At 39.4% G+C, this 16810-nt stretch overlaps 1 protein-coding gene across 3 annotated transcripts in view; it reads right to left on the bottom strand.

Moving 5' to 3' along the window:
• pax7a (paired box 7a) overlaps window positions 1–16810 on the bottom strand; it is a 62665-nt gene that overhangs the window by 20987 nt on the left and 24868 nt on the right. For all 3 annotated transcript variants that reach the window (XM_084395733.1, XM_084395734.1, XM_084395735.1), the window contains exons 5-7: window positions 15750–15949; window positions 6296–6461; window positions 5146–5342 (exon numbers count right to left, since the gene is read on the bottom strand). In XM_084395733.1, coding sequence (XP_084251859.1) covers window positions 5146–5342; window positions 6296–6461; window positions 15750–15949 — 563 coding nt within the window. The remainder of the gene's footprint in view (window positions 1–5145; window positions 5343–6295; window positions 6462–15749; window positions 15950–16810) is intronic.

Raw genomic sequence — 16810 nt, 5'->3', positions numbered from 1 at the left:
CCGAGACTCAACCCCGCTCGTGCGCTGCCGTACGCACTCACTCACTCACTCACTCACCCACCCATCCGTCCGTCCGTGAGCAGAACCTCATTCCACAGCACAAACACACTCCCACGGCTCTCATTTACACACACGCACACACCTACCCCTAAACCCATCCATCACAGAAAACTTTCTGCATTTTAGATTTTCAAAAAAAACTCATTCTGTATGATTTATAAGTTGGTTTCCTCATGGGGACCAAAAAAAATGTCCACACAAGGACAAGGATTTTGGAGGATTTTGTCCCTAAAACATAATCATGCACACACACACACGCACCGATCGAATCTTCTATGTCAATTACTTAGAGACCACAACATGCTGAACGACTTATATTTATTGTTTTAGCAGAGGCCAAATCTATTATTTCATAGTGTAATTTAAGTTTTTTAGATTTGTAAAATGCTGGGTTGTTTCAACCCATGTTTGGGTCAAATATGGACAAACCAACCCATTGGTTTAAACCAATAAATTGATTTCCATGTTTAATGGGAACATCACATAGTAGGTAATGATTTTTATACTGGATATATTCTCTCCCTACTAACCCTATCCCTAAACCTAGCCATCACAGAAAACTTTTTGCATTTTTACATTTTCAAAACACTACATTTAGTATGATTTATAAGCTGTTTTTTTTTTTATTTATTTTTTATGAACTGGTATTACTATCCTTGTGGGGACATTTGGTCCCCATACCATTGCGAATACCAGGTACACACACAATGCCACTTCTGCTTCCTACTGTTGATACACACACAAATACACACACAAAAAGTATTATACTTACGATATGATCGTTGTGATATGATATTAAAAATTCTCTCTGCAACAACCTTTTCAATATTTCAACACTATGTACTACTGATAAAAACTGTACTAAAAACTAGTGATTAAAGTAATCCCATGTTTTTGGACTAGTATGATATTGCCATGGCATTTTTTATTAGATGCATTTACATGTACCTTTGTACCTTTGTATATGAATATGGTCATTCTGTAATTTTGTGTCAAATTGTCAAAAAGTCAAAGAAAGCCCATGTTAAATATTTTATTTTTATTTTGTAAGCATCCCTCTTACCCCCAATAAAATACATTTTGAAATTCAATGTAATTTTCATAGGGAAATAATGAGTTCCCAGCTGAGTCTGCAGATGCTGTTTCCCTCTCTCTCCCAGCAGGTGTCCCTGTCAGGCAGAGCAGTGGAATCCACCTCAAACGTCTCTGCCAACAAACACATTTCCCAGGACCACTCTTAAAATCCCATTTAGAGGGGCATAATAGCCAGCATGAGCACCTGACATCACGATGTTCAGCGTGGTCTCTCCGGCGCTGTACTGTTCTCTGTTTAGAAACAGGAAACTTCGGCCTTATTTTCTCTAGATAACATCAATTAGAGATTTTCTGCTTGGTTACGGGACACTGAGGCATATTAGCCATATCAGTATGGATATTTGAAGGGTCATCGGGACAAAATATAACATGTTTGTAAAATAAACACAGCTAGAGATTTTTTTTTTTTTGTCTATTGGAAACTTGTTTTCCAGCATCTTCACATACTTTTGCATGTCTTCTGCCTCAAAGGAAGGGGGGAAAAAGCGTGTTTTCCCTGACATCTCCCAGAGCACATGTTCTTATCCATCGCCTGCTGTGCGACAAAATGAAATGGGGCGATATGGCTCACCTCAACCCAAAAGCATACCTGTGGGCCAGCCAACTAATGCCTAATAGACCCCATCTGACACTGCATCACTCCCAGAGCCTAAACTTCTAATCAAGGACTACGACAACAACAACCGCTGGTGGATGGCTTTTCCACTGGCCTGTAATGGGAAAATGTGCGCTGTCTGGATGGGTTACAACAAGACCTGTGCTGAGATCAGCAGGGGTCCATTACCGCCCGCCACTCGGCCACCACAACCCATTTACAGCCAATCGCCACATTTTGGTCAATCTGTACCAGCAACCAGTAGCCCATCAAAAGCAGACGTTAGGAGAAATAGGTCTTTGGTCTGAGCACATGCGCCTATCTCCGCCAGACAGGTGTTGTCTGCAAACTTCCAATATCAGGGAGTTATCTTTCATCGAAAAAAAATAAACGCATTTTATTTTAAAAAATACGCTTTTTTGACATTGTCGCAGGAGGCAATGACATCTGATGTTCTGGAAAGAGAAAAGGTTACCGGCAGTAACAGATCCACTTTCTTTTTATTGAACAACCAGCTTTATTTTACTAAACAACTACTGACATACGACCTCAAGTGCCTTAGTGCGTTAAAAACATGGTGGCAAGAGAATAAAAGACACCAATGTTCAATAAACAGTTCAATTAAATATTATGAATAATATCGAGAATAAACTATTCTTCCACCTATTAATTGAACTAACGGGATCATGAACTAATAATGAACAGTTGTGTAAATGTTAAAGAATAATGCTTACAGTGATCAGTTGACTTAACTTAAAAAAGTGAGGAAACCCATTGCCTTAAAATTATTAATTAAACAATCTTCATGTAATTGAAAAAATTAAGTTATGTGAACTTGACAATTCCACATGACTTATTTTTTTGCAATTACGCATAAAGTTTATTTCCTTAATAATTTTAAGGCAACTGTTTTTCTCACTTTTCTTAAGTTGAGTCAACTAATCACTTTTTACAGTGAATGCATTTCTAATGGGACCTTACAGTGTTACCTGTATATTATATTACATATTATTGGAACTGTGAGCTGAGAATGAATGAAGGTTAGTGTCAGGTTAAGTGATGCCTGATATGACCTCAGCAGATGCTCTTGCACCTTGTGAAACAGAGATGAGGATTTTCCATGTGAAAGCTACGCTTGTGCAGACAGTTTGAGTTGTGCCTGAACTCTGTCTCTCCTGTCAGAAACTGCATTTATCTCCTTACAATGAGAGCTTGATGACTCTCCCATATGGACGAGAGATGCATAGAGAGAGAGAGAGAGGGGTCCCAGATCAGAAACATTATGAAATTTATTGTGAATAATTAAATTAGAAATAATTAAAAAGCTATTTGTTTTGATAAGGACCATTGACATGTACAAATGAGGGCATCCTTAAAAATATTATAATATACACTACTGTTCAAACGTTTGAAGTTTGAACAACTCATTCTTAATTATTTTCCATTAAAATAATCTAAATTATTGCTGTTAATTTTTTTTTAAAACAATATATAATATACTCACAAAATATTATCATTATTATATACAATAATAGTTATTAAAACTAAGAAAGCTAATTGGCTGTGTCCCCTTTACTATCTATTGAAATTCATACATTTTTTAAATAAAACCAAAATTAATATATAGGTCCAATTTACATGAATCTATAAAACTATCAGTAACACTTTGCAGTAAGGTCTAATTGGTTAACATTAATTAATCCATTAACTAATTAGCAATATATTTTTACAGCATTAGGTTATAAAAATGTTCTTGTTCTTATAGTTCACAGTACATTAACTATTGTTAACAGATGCCAGTTTTGATCTTAAAAAATGTATTAGTAAATGTTGAGATTAACATTAGCTAAGATTAGTAAATTCTGTAAAGTACTGTTCATTGTTAGTTCATGTTAACTAATGTATAGGTTCACAATTGGAAACTTATTGTAAAGCATTACCAAACTATATCAAGCAATCAAAACTTTATACAGAAATATAGTGTTAAAAAATTCAAAACATGGCCATTGTAGAAAACTTAAATCTACTTAAATCCTGCAGACCTGATCCACAGCATTAGGCAAGAAACATGTACTATTTAGTAAGAGAAAGTGTTTAAGAGCAGCCGAGAAGGAAGCGAGAGGCAAGCGTCTCCATCGCCTGTGTTAAATGCTCCCATTAATAGAAAAAAGACCTCCATGTCTGCTGGTATTTACGGAGGTTTGGAGCGAAGGCATTAGAGCTCAAAGCCCCTGTGCCACGATTAACAATCTCTCTCACTGTAAGACGCCCATGTTATCCTTCCGACGTTGTAGTTACGAGGGGAAAAGCTCTTTTTTGTCACCAAATCCTTAATTCTTTCTTCTCTGGAAAAAAAGAGGGTAATACAGAGAATGTTTCTCAATCTGCTTTGAGAGAGCAGCAAAGAGAAAAGGAAACCCCCAATAAAACATGTGTGAACGAAAGGGTAATTGTGGACAAATGCAGCATTGAAATTCATTTTCAACTCTTTACACACCATTTCAATCTTATTTTATGCTTGTTAGCCACATCTTGTTGGTGAGGGTCGGCAAGACTGCCCAGTATTGATGGATAATTGTGTATAATTCACTCCTTACATGCGATTTGCATCAATACACATTATTTTTTTAATGCTGGGGTATTTAAGACAGAAGCGTTTCTGGAGAAAGTCAGCCTATAATACTCATTAATGGGGGACCAAAGAGGATAAGTGGGAAATTCTTGCAGAAACAGAACCACAGCAACAACAATCCAGACACGACACAGCAAGAGATCCGCAAAACAGAGCAATTCGTGTCAAACTGCTCTCATGCACAAAAACACGTATTCTCCAATGCTTTAGAGGAATAACAACTGAGTGTGACGTTAATGAATAGATTTCACCCGAACAATGTCTTTAGATTTAAATGTCGATTTTCTCTTAAAGTCAGCATGGACATGACCATATTTACTTTCTTTTTGTCACATAAGCCGTACAGGGATACATGTTGTCCAATAGCGAAATTGCTATTGTTTTAGCACACTTGATGATTCCCATCAAGTCCCATCTTCCTGTACTTCACATATCTAAAGTAAAATGAAAGCCATTTCATGCTGACTTTGAAGACTGATATAAAAAATGGCAAAGATTTGGGAATGATTATAATAAAGTTTCTGCATGACTCAGGTGCTCTCTATTTAAAAGCTGACTTTAAACTTAATTAAGTTTAAGTGCCTGAAAAAGAGACTAAGCAAACTTCACGGGGTTTGTGCTTTGGTTTCTCCATATCAGAGCAAAAATGATCTGTTTCCACACAAGAAGCTGATGCTAGCTTAATTCTGCAGCGCTCTTGATCTCTGAAGCATGCTGGCGTTCATTCATCGCTCTCACACTGGAAAGAGGCCTCTGCACTAACCTGTGGCGAAAGGCCGTTGCTCACGGGATTCATGTGGTTGCTTGAAGCTGACGGGCTCATGAACGTGTCTGAATAGCTGGAGAAGGAGTGCCGGTTGGAGGAGAGCCCGTAGGCAGAGCTGGTGTCCGCCGAAAGCCCACCCTGATGCATGGAGGACGGAGGCAGAGGCTGTGGCCGGTGTAAAGTACTGCTGCCATCTGAGACACACACACACACACACACACACCATGAGACAGGAACAGCTATTTTACAGTATATGTACTTATAAGAAAACACAGGCTAACATAAGGTAACTACATGGGTTAAGGTCCGAAATTTTCGTATGCGTTTTTTAGTATTCGTGATTCGTGATTTGGTGGCTCTGAATTGTCAAAAAAACATTCAAAATGCTTGCTACGGATGCAAAAAAACGAATCTGATCCAAATTTGTCAATTTGTGTGCAAGCGTGATTGACATAACGTGAGGTCGTATTTATTTTTTAACGTGCGAAATTTTCGGATGCAAAGGGCAAGGGCCTTCAAGGTTAGGTTTAGGGGTAGGTTCAGAGTTATTACCTAGTTATTACCCAGTTATTGTCATTACTATAATAAGTACATAGTATGTACATGCGACTGTAAAATAAAGTGCTACCGCTATTTGTCTTATCATCTAACATTAAGTACCAAAATGGTAGTAGAATATTTTTGGACCTCTATGGTAAAAAACATTTTCATTCGGATATGCACCATTGTGTTGCAATTCATAGGGTAAACATTTAGTATAATATGAAACCATAGTGACAAAATTTGTGTAAGCACGTTATATTTGCAGGGTTATACACCACCTTATTTTGGAAGAAATCTCTTGTACTCACTAAGCCTGCATTTATTTGATCAAAAATGTTTTATTGTGAAATATTATTACAATTTAAACTATATTATATTATATTATATCAATATGTAACCTATTCCTGTGATCAAAGCTGGATTTTCAGCATCTTTTGCAACAATTTCTTTGTAAAACATCTTTTGTAACAATTTCTTTGCCGTCACTTTTGATCAATTTAATGCATCCTTGCAAAAAATAGCCTATAAATAAAACTCTTAACTGTCCACAAACTTTTAAACGGTAGTGTGTATCTACAGGGGGTTATGGATTACTGTGCATTACCTTGCGAGAGAGTGGTGCCTGGATACGTTGACTCTGGAAGCTGATAGGTCGATAAGGTTGGCATGCCGGTGGGCGGAAACCCTCCGGGCAACAAATGGTTAAAAGCTGCCAGCTGATTTGCTCCTGCTTGTTTGCGCCACCTTGCTCTTCGGTTGCTAAACCAGACCTAATAAAAGAAGATGGAAGTGCAATTTAGAAAAATAACCAAGACAGACGGTTGTGCAAAGGCGAATACTAATCGTTTTAAACAAGATTTCATCCACATAACCTGTAGTGTTCCAGACAGGTTCATGTGCATGTGTGTGGCAGAGAGCGCGTCCTCATGGGAAACCGTCTCTTAGCTCATGGCGAGGTCCCTGTTGTTCTAGTTAAGTGGCTAAAGCTGTGATCTGTATAAACAGGCCGCTTTGAGCTCGAGAGGTCATAAACAGGTCAGAGGTAGCCCACACATCTCCTCCACAGACATCTCGAGTATGTTTATCTACCTGTCGGACACTTTAAAGACTTTTCCTGCAGCAGTGTTGTCTGAAGCACACATGGACGAGTACACACACATACATCTTTCACATTTCACATTCATAATCAAGCAACTAGTGTGGATGAATGTTTCGGTTTACAAAATGAATGCAGATGAAGTAAATGAACAATTGAGCTTCCCTAAAAAGCACTCTATGAACAAAACTACAAGTTTGAGACTTTTTCTCATTTAGTGTCATGAATGTGAACGCAAAGTTTTGACACCTCAGTGTGTTTTGGTAAGGCTGTAGAAATGTTCTCCCTATGATGCCGTCAAATTGAATATTCTATATGTATACTAGTAAATATCTACTAACTATATTATCATCCAGCTCTTTATGGATAATGTCTAACTTTATCTGCATATATACATACAGTATATTCATGATATATACAATATTGCATATCTCAACTGCTTGATTGCTTGTATCGTTGCAAAAGGTGAACTATATTATCGTCCAGCTTTGCTAAATGTGACTATAAATCAGATTTTATAAACATTAACGTAAGGATTTTCTGCAAAGCTTTGAAACAATGTGTATTGTGAAAAGTGCTATATTAATACATTTTATTGATTGATATGACATTATTGTAGTTTGGCAAATATGAAATCTATATTTTATAATTTGCAGTCAATTTGAACCCAAACGGAGGATCTATTTTAATCACCAGAGGCACTTAAATGGCCCAAAAAAGATGATTTTATCACAACAATTCAGAAGAAAATCTGAGTGGTGCTTGCCCATGCATTGCTAGGGTGTTATGTGCCAGTCCAAGTCAGATCCAACAGATCCAAGCAAATGTTTATAAAGCACCAGAGAGTCACAGTGTTTACATTAGTCATCAGCTAATTACATTAGTTTACTCATAGTTGTGCACATTAAACAAGAAATTATTTTAACGCTGAAAGAATTACACACTTTAAGTCCGACCAAACAAACCTTCCATTTAAACCAGACTGACTTCAGACTTGAAACGAGGACGATTTGCACATTTTAAACAGCTTCTCCTCCATCAAAACATGAATATAATTAGCGTCTCTGAAAGCAGCCCGCTCTATTTCACAGGGACAAGACCGCGGCCCTGCGTATGTGAAAGGTTGGAGGACATTGATCTATGCCATGCACTGGCAATTCATCCGCGTTTAATACACTGTCAGGGCAGTTCATCTACCGTTGTGTTTAAAACGGGCCGGTCCATTGTGCGTCCAGATGAAAGGTGGGGACAAAGGCCTCTCAATACACCAGGCTGAAAAGTGTCCACAAAGAGTGGGCGTCCCTTTTTAAACGTGCCTTTAAGAGCTCCACTTTCATGGTACGCACACAAGGACACACTCTATTCTGATGCAACGACACCGTAGACACACTCTACAAAACACACTGGCCCTTTCTTACAAAGCGTTGCTTACATTGTCCATGTGCAAAACTGTCAGGCCACTAACAGCTAGCATCTCATTCAGATGACTTCAATGGCTCGCCAACGTTTGATGCCACTAAAGATGACTCTTACCCATCTGTCATGCGTCGGATTCGAATCTTTCTTTTTTTACGTGAAACCCCCGCCCGACCGTCATCCTCTTTTCGGAGGGTTTAGGAGGAGACGCTTCACCCCCTCTGTCCGCCTTGAGCCTAAACCTGGTGTTCCAGACAGATAAAAGATGGTCTCGCGTCTTGAAGAAACTCGGGAAATGCATGTGCTGGGATTCGAACGGATCTCCTAGTGGGAATCGGAGGGACGGTTTACGAAGAATGGAAGAACGCTGTGGCCTTCCCCCACAAATGCAAAAGTGTCCCGTTCTTCTGTGCCTCCTGACCCATGACCTCTGAACCCCACGCTCAAACCCTTCATCCTTTGATGGCCTCTTCCTTCTTTCTTCTGCCGCAAAGTGCAGACACTCTCTTCTGTGACATGAGCGAGGAACATTTAATCGTTCATAGCATTGTTTTTTTCATGCACTGGTCCGGTTTGAGATTTTGGGCTATTTTGCGTCCTTAAAGTCACCCTGTAGTCAATCATTTTATCCCTTAAAACTCATCTTTGATCACCAAATGTCATATTTTTTCCTTGAAAAAAAAAAAAGTCTTAATGCCTTAAAATAGCTTGAATGTAACTCTACACCCTTGCCTCATTTAGTATACGTGGTTCTATGAATATGCAAATGAGCCCCGCCTCCACTCACTCGTTGACGATCACACGTTGATCTGATTGGTTACAAGGTAGTTTGTGACGTCAGAAACACCAGCAATTTCAAAGCGTGTTTTTGAGACTGTCTTTGGTTCACTGCAGTTTTAAGGAGAAAATATTATGAATTCGCACGTGGTTTGTCTTAAAGCATATTAAAAGATAGACATAGACATAAACTAAATTAAAAGCTTGATTTTAACAACAGGGGGACTTTAACAAGTTCTCTTTTAGACAAGTGGAACGAAAACATCCAAATGTACATTTTCTATCTATTTGCGTCAGTAGATTTCAATTACATTACATGTCTTTCAAGGCTGTTCTCTCAAAATGAGTCAGAAATCTCATCGATTTTACGCAGTGATTTATATAACATTTTATTCCTATAAACATAGTGATTTTTCTTCTGACTGTTGACAATATTTTCTGATTTATGGAGTGGTAAAAAAAGAGAAATCCAAAAGCCTCTCTGTAAAAACCCAGGAGCATCTGCTGAGAAAGTCAATTCAATCATGTTGACTTTAAGCAAAAGGTCATTTAATCTCATCAAAGTCAAAGAGGTTTTGTTTTCTGCAGGAATATGTCAAAGCAAACTTTTATCGCCTTAAATAGTGGATTCTTCTCGGATCTCTTTCCTCCACATTCATCCTCGCACGTAAACTAATCTCTGCGCATGCAAGACCACACAATCTGTAAGATGCATAATGCTTTGACAATTCATAAAGAGATTTCGGATCCATCGTTGTAAGTGATCCGCCTGCATCCGAGCGTTTACGACAGCCAGCAGATCTTGTGGCTTTACCATGTGCTCTGCAAAGACTCCCGTCTGCCTTAATCACACCGGCAGCCTGTGAAGCATTTCTGTCTAAGTGAATTTGCTTTTGAAAACAACCTGGCGTCACAGAGGTACACAAGTTAACTCTTATCAAGTTAAACATTGAGCCCAATATGCCTAAATAAATACAGTTCTGTTTTATAGCAGGGAGAGATGCGTCACCGTATAGTGCCTGACCCGAGATTATGCGCGAGTGTGTTTTCTGGGTCGCTCCAGTCGTACCCTCTGAGCTGGATTTGGAACCCAGCACAAAGTCACCTTGAACAGTCCCAGATTCCCCTTCTCGCTGTCTGCAATCCAGCCTAATTCCTCCACTGAGACGGTTCTCATCCAACCCACACCAAAACCACATGAGGAAGAGTTTCAGCGGCGTCCGCTGACAGCGGTTCTTAGCGTGAGATGACGGGCGAGAGGGAGAATGCTGAAACAATGCGGCTGATACAGGATAAACAGTTTGAAATAACGATAAATAAATGAACAGGTTTGGTTTATGCAGGGTTATGCCTATGAATACATTTGCACAAGCATTCATTTAAAATTTTAAATTATGACACTTATTTTCATTCTAATGACTAATGACTTTCATTCTGTGAACACAAAAGAAGATAATTTGAAATAATGTCTCATGTTTATATAGCACTTTATACAATATAGGTCATTTCAAAGCAGCTTCACATTAATAAACAGGGAAATAATAGTGTTCATTTAGTTAAATTCACCAAAAATAATTTCAGCTGTACAAGTCACATTGTTCAGCTCAGTTGTTTAAGTTCAGTTCAATAATAGTGTCAGTGTTGCAAAGTTCATCAATTATGAAACAAATTCAGTATATTCAGTAGAATTTACCAAAAAGTATTTAAACAATTTAATTTCAGCCGTTAAGCAGCTCTACAGAAGGCAATTCAGCTCAAGTCAGTTCAATGTTGATTCAATTCAGTTCAATAACTGAATGTCAGTGTTGCAAAGTCATTATCCAGAGCAATCCAGTTTTGTTGCAGTTAAACTGATAATATTACTGAATATTAATTGTCTTTTAAACTCCAATATCAATGAACGTCAATGCCAGCATTCTTTAAAAAAATATCTTCTTTCGGTTGTGCAGAAAAAAGTAAGTAACAGAGGTTTGAAATTAAATGTGGGCAAGTAAACGATGACAGAATTGACTCAGCTTCTCACACACTTCGAGATTTGAGGTGTGCCGAAGTGACGTGTGTGTCTGGCTGGTCGTGTGTACATTTGGTTTGATCATTACGGTCTATAAACCCAAAGACAGAGCAGCGTCTGGGCTCAACGCTGTCCCTGTGTCCAATGCGGGTGTCTGTGGAGATTTGTGTTTACTGCACACACCTGTCACGGATAAACGGGATAAACCTGTGTGCACACGCACAATGTTTCTTATTCCTGTCTTTTATAGGATGTTTCCCTTGTTTGACCAGTGTGTACACCAAAACACACACAAACACCTGTGCACTCCATGAGTCACTGTCACAGTCGCCCGTAAATCCAGGATAGACTTGGACACGACAACAGTCTCTGAAATCTGTTTCTTCTTTAGGAAAATTTTGTTAAGGGAAGCTTTTAAAAGGTTTCAGGCCGATCACCTCGTGTTTCAAAGGAATAAACATTAAACATGGGCGACATCTGTTTTTATACCAACAAATGCGATTCAGTCTAACAAGCAATGTGTTGACTACATCAAACAATCATCTTTTTCTCTTTCTTCTGTGGCCTGCTTGAATTCTCTCGCTCTCTTTCTCTCTGTCTGGCGCTATGCTAATTAACATTACTGGGAACGCGAATTGCAAAAAGGAGACTGGGATTACTTAGATAAGAATCAACGAACACAAAGCGGCTAAAAGAAAGTAATTTAAATTCTAATAATGCGAAACTGTTAGAACATTCTCACTGATGCATTGCAACAATTTTACTCTTTACAGTCTTCATAAATCCTATTTATTCTTTTATGGTGCACAAGCTAAGACTCTCAGGAACAGAGTTGCCTGTTGGGCTGGATGGGATTTTCTTGCTCACATTTTCCTGGTCTTAGGGTGCAAGGAATTGCTGGAATAATATATGGAATATTGCCACAAGTTTGCATGCAGTATGCATTATAAAAACTGTAGAGGAACCATAAAGAGACAACATCAAAACATAATGCCTTTACAAAGTGCACTACATTTTTTACTATCTTCCCCATCTTTTTATTTTTGATTAATACATTCTATGCACTTTAAATGCTAAATATCTTCAGCTATATCCTGGCCAACACCTCAAACTACACAGCCTCCCCTTCATAGCCTCCTAGCAGTTAGCATTAAAATGCTAGCGTTAAAACCGAAAACTCCCAGGTAAGAGAATCAACTTCCTGCCAAATTGATTTCTACGCTTCATAAAAGGAAATGCTTAGACCTTATTAGATTCTACTAACTATAATGGCTGCATGGAAAATGCTCACTGCTTGTGAAAGGGGGATCTATGTCAGAAAGCAGGAGCTAGCAGCGTGGCTCTCTTATGACTGCTAACTTGCTAACTTCAGACTGAATTAGAACAGAATTCACTTAATCGTAGATGATTTATAACAATCACCAGCCTTTCTGCCTCTCCATAGCTGGTTGAAAATTCTCTCTTTGTTTCACCAAGCTCACACTGAGAATGGCCTGTAAAATCGTCTCCTTCTGCTAATGGTCTGAGCAGTGGCTTGGCTTTTCTCAGATGTCACATGGCATTAATGTGGTGCTCATTCACCTCATGGAAGTAAAGCAGCAGGATTGTGAAGCCACGGGGAGAAAGATTCTGCTAGGCTACATAACCCTGTCACAACCCTTTAACAACCCGCTTCCATAAAACCAAACTGAAACTGAACTGGGAGAGATATGGTCTGGATTACCTGATTTGTCAGATAAAACCACAGAGGATCTGAGGAAGGTTGGGGTTGCTGGATGTGCTAAGGTCTCAATGAAGATGGACAGGATGGAGATCTTCAAATAACAGGAAAATCTCAATTGGTGCAGTAATTTATCATAATTAGATAAATAGAATGTGATACATGATAGATACATGATCATCTGTTGTTAACTTTTTAGAACAATTTAGGAATAACTTCACAACATTCACCAATACAACAAAAATGTTAGCTAAAACTAAATTGAGGATAAAAAAAAAATCAAACATGATCAATTTATATTCTATATACTCTTTAACAGAGTTGAGCAAAATTCGGAATTGTAGAATTGGCTTCCTTTAAATTCATGAGTGTGCATTTGAATTGAATTGGGCACATCCCACAGGAAGTTGGAATGACAGGAAGAGAAATGTATTCAATTGCAATTCAAAGAAATTCAAAACAGGACACACTAGTCACATTTATTTGGTTAAATATTAAGAAATATATAAACTAAATACAATTTAGATCTATAAATTTAACATTCAAACCAATCAAACTTCAAGGCATTTGAACCATTTTCAAAACTTTCAATCACGGCTTTGAAAACCAAATGTTTAAAGTCTAATTAAAAAATCTAGTACTTCCATACATTCAGATTTAAACTGGAATTCTGTATCCTGTTTGCTACCTCAATTCAAATTTTGGAATTGAAAAGGCATTCTTAGTTTAATTCTGAATGGTGCACAACCATGCTCTTCATTTTACTTTCCATGCATTGCCTCAAGACTGCAGAAGGAGGGTTTTCTAACACGCTCTGGAGTTGATGATCCAGTGGTGGAGAGGCCCCTCTTTTGGCCCCTGTCTCACCCCAATGCCCTCTTCTCCACTACACTGACATCTGCCAGATGGGTGTGCACAGCTGTGGCGGAGCAGGTCACCAGCCGGGCCAAAGGTCTGATCTCACTCTGGCCTGGAAGGAATCTCTATACAGAAACCTGCCGTCATACCCGAAGCCAAACCAGTGTGAAACTGTGCGAAACCCCCCTAATGGTAACTACATGAAGAAGACTGCATTCTTGCCATGAAACAGCATGTCATATTTTATCAGAACACTTGAAAAAGTCTCTGCCAATGCAGCTGGCATAACTTGGCATGTACGAGTGGTGGAATGTCTTGTTGGGTCTCGTGCCAAACTCGCACACCTCACTGAATTAGTGTTTTGGGTGGGTTAAACGCATCAAGCGCCCTTTATTGTCAGTCCAATGGGAGGTCAAAGTGTGAGCTGTGATGAACTGCACTTTTATGAGTAAATCTACATGAGTACTCCACCAGACTGACTCTTTCAACAGTTAAACGTCAGTGGCAAAACCACATGAAATCCCCATTTGGAGGGGGGGCAGATTTGGGGAGGGCAAGAACATTTACAATAGACTCCACAGAGGAATGGCACAATCCCCCCTAAACACTGGACCAAGCGCCGAACAACATTGAAGACCTATGGCTGTTATTTACTGTGCTTAACCAGAGTCACTTTCTTAGGGTGACCTTTTTGGAAGATTCAGTTTGAGTTGACCTTTGGAGATTTTCAAAGTGTTCCAGAATTAGATTATGAGAAAAATTGCATTAACAAATTATATCCATGACTCGAATACCTCAGCTTTTCACATGATATCCCTTTAACCCTATTATGTGGGAGGGGGAGATATGTCCTTTTCGTTATTCTGCCTTGTTCAAGGTTTTCTTCTGGTTCTATCTCTTGTCATTTACATCAGTTACCATAAATACACCAAGCACCCCCAGGGATTCTTGCGGGCCAAGAAATGCACAATTGACCTACAAATATGGCTCATTCTGTGCCATAACATGCTGGAACAGAAGACGCCTGTCTTTGACAACCATGTGGCTTTTCATTGACCAATTAGAGGTGTTTTTTCACATTCTTGGTCATACGCTCATTATCATCACTGCTAATATGGATCTACCATCCATGTTAGCAGTGATGATAATGAACATAAGACCAAGAAGTCTAGTATTTTAACTCGGGACTTTCACATTTCACCCTTTAGAAATCCCCAAGACGCCACAATCTTCTGCAATGCTGTTTAAGTAATAATGAATGCTTTTACATACACCAGAGCTTAGCAGACATAAACCTACAATCAATGCAAATCGGTCCCCTAAACACATCATGTGTGAAATATTGCAAGAAAACAGGCATAGCATAAATCTCTCAACATTCTCCCAAGAGTGTGGAAGCAACCATTTAGACACATATGTCTTCTTTCTTGAATGCTAAGAGACAGACAAAGACATATGTTGAATCAGTTACCCTGCCTATGTTTATGTTCTGGTGAGGAACCTAAGGATAGATTGTCGAGATCTACGGAGGACGACATGAGTCGGGGTGAGTTTGGAGAAACCTAGACCCCCGACCCCCACCTTGCCGAGTCTTTTACAAGTGCTTGATTGATTAATGTTGTTGTCAGGGAACAGAGTCCCCAGAGTAAACCAGAGGGATCCTTTCTGATATGTAGAGGGATTTACAAGTAGCGGCCAGCTTTCAAGTGCTGGGAAGCGATCGCCGGCCAAGGGAAGAGATGAGAAATCCATCAGGAATGCATTTTGTCTGTTCCTCTTTCTTCCCTTCTCTTTTTCCCCCATCCCTCTTTTTGTCTCCCACTAGTTCGGAGTGCAGCTGCTGCTATAATTCTACTGTATTTGCTTTGCGATGTTACATAAAACTATAGGGTTCACAAACTGTCAGGAAGCGTCCCAAAGACTCGGAGTGAAAGTAATAGGGCTCCAACTGACATCTGACCAAGAGTGATGTACTCCCGGAGGTCAAACAATTAGTCTCTGCAGAATAAATAAATATAACAAACACCGCCAATAGACAGAGCCATGTGGATGACAAGAGAAGAAACGACTCCAACAGGCGGTAAAACAAATGTGATAGTACTCAAACGTAATACATTCAAGGTCAATTGCAAAACTGTCCAGGGGAAATACAACTATCCGTGCAAGTGGGCGTATCTCACCTGTACACGAGCCTCGGTCAGTTTGGTCCTCTGTGCGAGCTCCTCTCTGGTGTAGATGTCGGGGTAGTGTGTCCTCTCGAAGGCCTTCTCGAGCTCCTCCAGCTGCTCCGCCGTGAAGGTGGTACGGCTGCGTCTTTGTTTCCGCTTCAGGGGCAGGTCTGGCTCCGACTCTATATCTGAACCCTCGTCCGTACGATTACCTGTGTGCACAGTTTGGAAACAAGTCTTTGAGTGGCTTCGAAAATCAGCACGAGCTTTAAAAAAAAATACCACGTTATTTAAAAAAATGTGATGCATACAGCAATTAAAAACCTCAGCTGTCATCTTTAAGCGGCAGTATACCGGCACATTTGTCAACGGAAAACGACCGGCTATCACGACGATATTAATGCTTCCGTTATCGCGACGTGTCAATGGAGTGCTAGATACCGTTTTATTGGGTCTTATTCATATGGGAGAAGTCTTCAGACACATAATCCTGCCACTGAGCCCTGGAGAGGCCTGGGGGACGTAACTGTGAGGGTTAGGGTAATCTACACCAGACACCTTGCTCTAGCACGTCGGCCTTATTCTCTCTTCAGCGGCCTGGGGCTAACTCCTAAGAGCAAGTGTTTGAAATAAGAATGTATGAGACTTCTGGGCCATTGAATCCCTCCCTTTGTGTTTCAAGCTAGTGTTCAAAATATATTACAACATATTTTACATTACTTTTTTTTTTTTTTTTCAGGCATGCAGTCAAAGACAAGTGCAGATCGCAGTTGGCAGTTTGCATTTTAGCCAGAGGAGAATTTCCCCGGCACAAAGACGAACACTACTACGACCGAGCCAAGAGGAGCGTTTGTAAGGAGAGATATGGAGTGTGTTAAGATATATTACTGAAATACATTACCATGATAATTGATTCTAAAATTGCATCATACTTTATTTGTGAGCCACCTCTGTATATCTATTCACGGCAGCAGAAAGCTTGTGAAAGGTCCTGTCACAAAAATCACACTTCTACATTTGCTTTCTTAAAACGCATGAGTGCTAACAAGCAGCGTAGCTTGAGTCTTGCTCCA

Source organism: Rutilus rutilus (genome assembly GCF_951802725.1).
Source record: "Rutilus rutilus genome assembly, chromosome: 22".
NCBI lineage: Eukaryota > Metazoa > Chordata > Actinopteri > Cypriniformes > Leuciscidae > Rutilus > Rutilus rutilus.
The sequence above is the reverse complement of the archived record's forward strand: the minus strand, read 5'-3'. Positions and strand labels throughout refer to the sequence as shown.